At 46.3% G+C, this 7876-nt stretch overlaps 2 protein-coding genes and 1 long non-coding RNA gene across 14 annotated transcripts in view; 1 reads left to right on the forward strand and 2 right to left on the reverse strand.

Moving 5' to 3' along the window:
- The window catches only part of LOC122635750 (RNA-binding protein Musashi homolog 2), a 75207-nt gene that overhangs the window by 65273 nt on the left and 2058 nt on the right, over positions 1–7876 (forward strand). For all 12 annotated transcript variants that reach the window (XM_043826321.1, XM_043826320.1, XM_043826322.1 and 9 more), the window contains one exon: positions 7516–7756. In XM_043826321.1, the coding sequence (XP_043682256.1) occupies positions 7516–7756 (241 nt within the window). The remainder of the gene's footprint in view (positions 1–7515; positions 7757–7876) is intronic.
- The window catches only part of LOC122635755, a 45171-nt gene that overhangs the window by 11186 nt on the left and 26109 nt on the right, over positions 1–7876 (reverse strand). Inside the window, exons 2-3 of the mRNA XM_043826338.1 lie at positions 7080–7171; positions 6932–7007 (exon numbers count right to left, since the gene is read on the reverse strand). Coding sequence (XP_043682273.1) covers positions 6932–7007; positions 7080–7171 — 168 coding nt within the window. The remainder of the gene's footprint in view (positions 1–6931; positions 7008–7079; positions 7172–7876) is intronic.
- Positions 1750–3632, reverse strand: LOC122635757. The gene is made up of 2 exons (XR_006328739.1): positions 3603–3632; positions 1750–3310 (listed from the first exon to the last, which is right to left on the reverse strand). It is a non-coding gene; the product is annotated as an uncharacterized LOC122635757 (long non-coding RNA).

The following is a 7876-nucleotide window of genomic DNA, read 5'->3' on the forward strand; positions in this document are numbered from 1 at the left end:
AATTTCTCGAGCCTATCGGATTGCACAAAACTGTCGTGCCGTGCGAGACATCGCCGGTATTTTTTATTTCCTTTCAAGAGAATACGTACGAGATAGTTACGTAAATCTGAAAGCGTTCCTCTCGTTGAGACGACGACGTAGCGATATATCGCGCATATACCAGTTCTTCTCTAACGTCCATCGATTTTCAAAGCGTTTCGCGTGCAAGCTATAACTCGATGGCCTCTTCGCGAGAAGAAGGTACGTATTACGAACGCTCGGTCGGTAATTCCAAGCTAGGTAATTCCTAAATTTGTTCGCTTTTTCATAAGATTGAATAAAAATGGTACGACAGAGAGGGAGAGGGACGGAAACTTGGCACATGGAGAAATTATTCTCATACTTCCTTCCAGAAGGAAAAGAAGAAGTTTGAGAATCTTGAGGGATTCTCGTTGGATGGTTAGGACGATGAGAAAGATTCTCGAGGATAATCGATGATCGAAAGGAGGATCGTCGAGAAAAGAGAAAAAGAGATGAAGAATTATTAGGAAGGCCTTTGTCTTTAATCAAGACTCGCTCGTCGATCGTCGAACGTGCTAGACTTTCCACGTTGCTAATGAAAATGCGAGGGAGGGGAAAAGAAAAAAAAAATCTCGGATCGGTCGATGAAAAGAGCGAAAAGAAAAGAAAGGAAGAAAGAAAGAAAGAAAGAAAGAAAGAAAGAAAGAAAAGGGATTTCTCGTTCCTATCGATAGTCGTCGTTCGCATCAGCTACTCCTTCTGGCCTGGGCGTGCCCGGGGTACGTTCTACGTACAAGATACGTTGTTGGTGGTGTGTTGGTGTCGGTGATGGCGATGCTTGTAGCGGTCGTTGTGGATTTAGGAGGGTTACTACACTGGGGTATGGTGTTTCCCGTTGGCCATCTGTCGAGGGTGCCCCCCGTGGATTAATTGGAGCCCCGCGTATTGATCCAATAACATAGAGGTACTGGATACACGAGCCACGAAGAGAGAGGGAGCTAACGCGAGTCGTCAGCCTAGGAGAGTAGGGGTTGATAGGGAGAGAGAGAGAGAGAGAGAGAGAAATATATTCCTGGGATATACGAGATAGGAGAGGCACTGGGAGAAAATAAGGAAACCTATTAGCTAATGGAAAAATCGTCGGTTTTCGTTAGACGACGACGAATCGTCCAGATTTCAAAATCTCTAATGGGCGATTCTTTGAACATTTTTGATCCTCGCGTCGATCGAATTTACGTAGGACTAAACGAAAAGAAACTAAAAAGGGAGATGTTTACTCGTTCGAAAGGGCACTCGCAGTTCTCTCCCGAGCCTCCTCTCGCTCGGCGCGTGTGTTAATTTCTTAAAAGGATTCGGTACGCGAAGCTTGCTGGAAAGAGGAGGGTGGACGCGTGTAAGGTGGTAACTTAAAAAGCGACTACCCTACAAACGACTTTGCTCCAAGACTTTAAAGCAACCCCTCTAGCTATTACCGCCTTGTTTCATCTCCAGCATCAACGCACGTTGCTGTTTCACCGCGTTAATCGTCGGTCTTAATTAAAACTAATATCGTCCAAATTAAAACAAATTGAGGACGCAACGCCCTTAGTCTTCTCGTTCGGAGAAAGAGAGAAGTGGGAGGGGAAAAAAGAAAAAGAAAGCAAAAAAAAAATTATATACAAAGAATCTTGGCGCGTGTAGAGTCGTAGAAGACGGAGAAAAAACGAGAAAAAAACTACTCGTAGTTCGGAAATGAAGCATGTAACTGAGTTTTCTGTTGGTTTTATTTCCTTGAAATTTGATTTATTATTCATTGACTTTCCATTTTTCTTCGGCGCACAACGTGATCGTTATAATTCATACAGTTTCTATTGGATTTCAAAGTTCTATCGAGTTTCGTTCTTTTTCATCGATCGAATTCTTCCTACACGCAACGACTCGACGAAAGTTTACACGAGCAACGTTTAATAATACATATACCATATAGATATCTAATACGCGAGTACTCTTTGAATCTCGGATTCGACTCAACTCGAAATATATACATATCTAAATTCTACGTGTGCATATCTAAATAGGTACACATAAGGTAATGGTGCTTATATAAACGTTTATACGGTTAACGTGTACGTGTGAACATAGCTTGATTACAGCTGCCACTGCGACGTGCAACGCATGCAACCTGCTTTGCCGCAAATACATATATTATATCGATCGCGGCTTCTCAGCCCGCCGGAAAACGCCGTCAACTTTACGTGTAGCGTTTTATATCGCGATGCTATGAATTCTCTTGTTTCTTTTTCTTTTTCTCTACGATCGAGAAGAAACTTCTTTTCGGGAAAATCGGTTTCTACGACGATTCGCGTAATTGGAAGAAGAAAGTAAAGAAAGGTAAAAGAGAAATGAGGGAATCGGCGCTGATACTCGGACAAAAGTGCTAATATTAGAAAATGTCCAAAAGTATTATCTAAAATCTATAGTAATGCCTACACAACAACGACATCTGCATGTGGCAGCATGTACTCTACGATCTACAACATCTATGGGGTTCTCTGTCTAAGGTCTCTCACGCGAATAAATATGGCGGACCTTTTTCTCTTTTTTTTTTTATATATATATATTTTTCACAACGAGCTCGATCGGCATTCTCTTCCACGTTCTTCCTTTTTCTCTCTCGTTGATTCGTTTCCGCGTTCGTTGGGTCGTTCCTTTTCGTCTTCTCTGCTTTTGATATTCCTCGAGATAAATAGAAGGTAGCTAGCTAGCTTTCCACTCGTTCCTCCTAGCATGCCTGTGTTCTCTCTCTCTCTCTCTCTCTCTCTCTCTCTGTTCTTATCGATGAAAGATTCGCCACCTAGCGTCCATGCCCTGAAGCAAAGTACAGAGAGAGGGCGAGCCGACAACGCGTTCCCATCCACCCCAATTGCAACTTCTCTGCTCCACCCCGTATCGTTCGAAGCACCACAGAAAAGCACCACTATCACAGTCATCACGGTTAACAACTTGTCACCGACGTCACCAACACAGTTATCATCGGCACTTCCACGCAAACGGTCATCGATGTACTCGTCTCACGATCGTCACGAACGAAGAATGACCTCTCCATCTCCACTCTATATCTTTCCTTTCTCGAATATCAATTCGTCGTCGAGTTTCCGTCAAATGCTCTTTGAGGAAGGGGAGAAAAAAAGACGAAAACTACGAGCGACCTCGATGTTAAGGTTTGCATCGATCCCGTTCGAGACTACCACCACCCCTCTTTATGGAGTCGCTTTAATTTGGTATATCAAACTGGGCTTGGATACAAAATCGATTCGTTGCTCGATAGAAGCTACTTTAAACGAGACATCAAATTATTTCTTTCCAACAAAATGACGGAGAGTCAAGTTGCTCGTCGAGTCGAGAAACATTTGCAGGAGGAGACTCGAAACTGCCAATTATCGTGCTTGAATTGTCCATAATTATTTTAGAGGATACTTTAAACTCCTCATTTTTTTTCCATTCTCGGGAAAAACGCCGAATCATCGTACGTTACGCGATCTCTTTTTTCTTGCAAACTCAATGATAAAAGAAAAAAATAGAATTTGGTGAAAAATTCTTATATCGTGTTCGGCGTTCAATACCGGCCATCTTGGGAATGCCAAGCAGAGAGAGAGCGAGAGAGCGAGAGAGAGAGAGAGAGAGAGAGAGAGAGAGAGAAAGAGAGAGAGCATGCTGCGAAAACGAAATCCGTGGGCCTTTCTCGTTCAAAATATATCTCGTTCCAATCACTGAGAGTTTTCGATCGAACGTCATCGCGACGACTACGTCGAGTAAGAGAACGAGGAATCAGCCGCGCCTTCCAAAAGCTACCTTATCGACCGGAAACACCACATCGCTCGTGGTATCCACGTTGGCGATAATACGAGAGACGACATCTCCGTGTTCACCTCGTGGCCATCTTTCTTCCTAAAATAAAACGAGGCTCGACTAGTAGATTCGGCCGCGAAAGTTTGCGATTTCTCAAATTAGGAGCCCTAAACCCGTTACTCCGTCAAATATGTACATGCACGGTAAAACGTAATGGCTGCTCGATCAAACAAAGTTTGTCACGAAGCACCAAAGTAAGATAAGACGACACACTGCCGTGTTTTACCGATCCAACGAAGAAGAAAAAAAAGAAGAAGAAGAAAAGTAATCAACACGGAAGTAGAGATTGTAGGAGGAATAGGGGATAGAGAGGTCAGCCATCGTAGCGACGAACGTGTTCTTCCTGAAAAGAATCCTTGCCGTTGAAAGTAGAATAGGGTAGAATATCGGCGTCGAATGGACCACGAGACGAGGACAATGTCCCATCACACCAGTAACTCTTTGAAGGCGTACTGCTGTGACAGGACAATATCCCCGGCACTGGTACACATGCGTGATCTCCCTCTCATCCGATGATCGTGGCACTGAACAGTCCCGATACGTTGATAATACACGGGAGTCCCTTTAAAGAAAATCCAAAGACTTTTTCCTACATTCTGTTACATTTTGGCCGGATCGATTACTCGAACGCGACGCGCCAACTCGTCTAGGTTGCGTGTTTGTCCTCGAGTTAGCTCGTTGGATAAAAATACGAAGCTTTGTCAATGCGAGGCCGACGACGACGACGGCGGCGACGACAACGACGACGACGGCGAAGTTTTTCTTCTCGTTCGCGTTCCACCGATCGGGAAACTTTGCTCTCGTCCTCGAAGAAAGAATATTTCTTCCGCGTTTAGTGCGCGTATCGCTCGGTCGAGCGTCCCGACGGCACTGCGTCTCTCGATGGCGGTGCCGCCTCCGCACCCTGTCCCTCCCCCACCCAAAGCGGGAGAGAGACGATCGGCCACCTTGGAGCCCCACCAGAGCAGGACTCACCCTCGAAAGTACCGACGCACCACAGCCAGAGAGAGACTCCTCTCTCTCTCTCTCTCTCTCTCTCTCGGTGAAGCTACGCGCGTCTCTACGTACGTAGCTCGCGCTTGCGCTTTGTCAAGTGCGCGCGCGCACCCCCACAAGAGAGAAAGGAGGGTAGACGAGTTACTCGATGTTGCCGTGGGGCCACTGCTGTTTACCGGCCATTGGAGTATTCGTCGATACATTGAAAATACTTCGATTTATACTCTCTACCATCGCATCCTTCTCCGCTTTTGCTTTCGCTTCCATCTCCGTGCGATTTCCTTGCGAGTATCTCTGCTGTCTCGAGCCATCGTGCGATCCTCTTCGCACTCGACGTCACGTTTTTCCTCTTCTCTCTATTTTTCATATTTCTTTTCCTTCTCGATCCTCCGACAGGCTTGGCTATGGCGAGCCAAGCGAACGGGGTCATGGCTAGAAAGAGCGTCGTAGTCGATCGCAAGTTTGACGAAGCTCTCTCGATGTCGTCCCGATCGATTTTGGATTCGCCGATGGATTATACGAGGTCGTTGATACCGCGACTAACTCCAAAGTCAGTCGTCCGTCTTTTTCTTTCCTTTTTTGTTTCTTTTTCTTTCTTCGTGTCCCTGAGTTAGTCGAGTAACGCGGCAGTAGGGTAGGAGCTCGGTTTGCCGATCGAAAGGCGGTCGAGGGAACGAAGAAAGTAGAAGGATGAAACAAGCCGTGTCCTCTCCTCTTTATCCTACGACATCCGTCGTGCGAAAATTTGCCTTGCTCCGATGTGCGCGATGGAGCTAAGAATTTCACGAGAAAGAGAGGGAGGGGGGAGAAAGAGAGAGAGAGAGAGAAAGATCCCCATCACGATCGATTCCTTCCGCGAGCTCGGGAAAGACGGTCTAGGGAATTCTCGGCTAGAGAAAGAGATTCGAGGAGAGGGATATATGGCAAGAAGATGTAACAACGAAGAGAAAGAGAAAGAATGGAAGATACGAGGAGAAAAGGAAGGAAGAAAGAATTTTCGCAGGGGTGGATCAGGACGCACGCGGTGCGGTGCGGCGCGGTGCGGAACGCGACAACCCCCGGAAGAACCGACTGGAGAGGGAAAGAACGGAGGGGCGTATTGATCCACCAGCTGCGCGTTCTCTCACCCTCTCCGCCTCTACCGTTGCCACCCCCACTACCAGCAGCTTCTCTTTCTCCGTTCCTACATCGAAACACGTTCGCTCGTTTCTCTTCGACCCTCTCCGGCAGGCAGGCAGGCAGGCAGGCAGGCACTCTACTTGCCTCGGGACCTTCTCTCCGCGATCGTGCATCCCCTTTCTCGTCTCGCAAACTCGACGCCGCACCCCACCCAGCGCTCACCCTCTCTCTCTTTCTCTCTGACCGTGCCCGCGAACGTGCACGATATATCCAAAGCGAACTAAAGCGCGACCCGTCTTCTTCCCTTTTCTCTTCTTATTCTTTCTTTGTTTTTTCTCTCTGTTTCCTTGCTTCATCCATTTTATGTTATCGGTCCTGATGTTTCTTCCTTTCTTCGTCGCATCCCTGCGACTCCTATTTTCTTTCGTTTCTTTTCTATCCACGTAGTCCCTCCTTCCTTTTCTCTCCCATAGAGTTTTAAGATAAAGTCGTCCGTTCCTTTTCTCCTTCCCTTTTCGAGGATCGACGTGTCATCGAGAACGAAGAAACGGGTAGAAAATCGATTGATCGAACTTCTCTCCCATGCGACCATTCCACGAGAATAGCTCACGAAGACCGAGTTGCTCGTCGTTGGTTCCTCTATAGTTGGACGAATTTTCGAATTATTCGCCATTTTCTTTGGACGTCGACGAGATAAGCTCTCACCGACGCGTTGATCGATATGACGACGACTGGCGAAGGTCGATCGTACCTTTTAGGGATCGGGCACGAGCTGTTCGATTCGATTCTCGTGGTACGCCTACTTCGTCCTTGTTAAATGAAGAGCTAGTAGTAGGCAGGGGATATGTGTATACGTGCGTACGTACATATAGGCAGGTCGGAAAAAATTAGCGTTAGTTGTATTTTAAGTAGATGATAGGAGACGTACCTTGAGAACACGGGGGTTGCGCAGGTCGAAAAATCGTGGTACCGAGGGAATTTCGAATCGGTGATAATCTCTGAGACTAAAAAAGCAAAGAAAGAAACGCTGACTAAGTGGTCGTTACAAAGAAACACGGTGTTACCGAAGGACTTACGTTACATCGATCGTAGTCACAAACATCCTGTGGTAGCACATGAAAGAGATGGAAAACAATAGCGCTGTTTTAATTGCCAACAGTGGTATTAACTGAAACGTACGACATAAAATGGGTAAAGAAAAGCTGTGTCGGGTATCATCGTAGAATTCTCACGCGCTTGGTCGATTTTCACGTTAGAGATTTTAGCGTATGTAGTCCCCGTATGTACGTATCGAAGTTGTTTAGTCGAAGGAGATAACTGTATTTGTCTTTCCCTCCCCCTTTTTTTTCTTTGTTCTTTTTTCTTGAGAACCAATGCTTCGATCGAGGAGTAGGGGAATTTCAAAGTCCGACGCATAAATTTTCAAGCTTCCCTACTGCTCGTCCAAGCAATGGTAATCGAAACGTTCTGATCTATCGTCGTATCGATGAATCTGTGGGATTTATGTTTCAGCGCCGGCATGGAGGCAGCGAACGGTGCCATCGAGCACGATTTTCACAATGCTCTGGTCCCGATAAACGGTAGCCATTCCGGCAGTTCTGGTAGAAGTACACCAAACGGAGGCGATCCAGCCCCTGGAAAACTCTTTGTCGGAGGTCTGTCGTGGCAAACCAGTAGCGAAAAGCTCAGGGAATACTTTGGCATGTTTGGAACAGTAACTGACGTTCTCATCATGAAGGATCCTGTTACACAGGTCGGTTTTATCATCATGACTCTCGAGGAATTAGAAGGAGCGTCGCTTTATATGAGGCTGTTTGCACCGCGTTAGAGTCAATCTTTCTCTCTCTCTCTTTCTCTCTCTCTCTCTCTCTCT

Source organism: Vespula pensylvanica, chromosome 19 (assembly GCF_014466175.1).
Source record: "Vespula pensylvanica isolate Volc-1 chromosome 19, ASM1446617v1, whole genome shotgun sequence".
Taxonomy (NCBI): Eukaryota; Metazoa; Arthropoda; class Insecta; order Hymenoptera; family Vespidae; genus Vespula; species Vespula pensylvanica.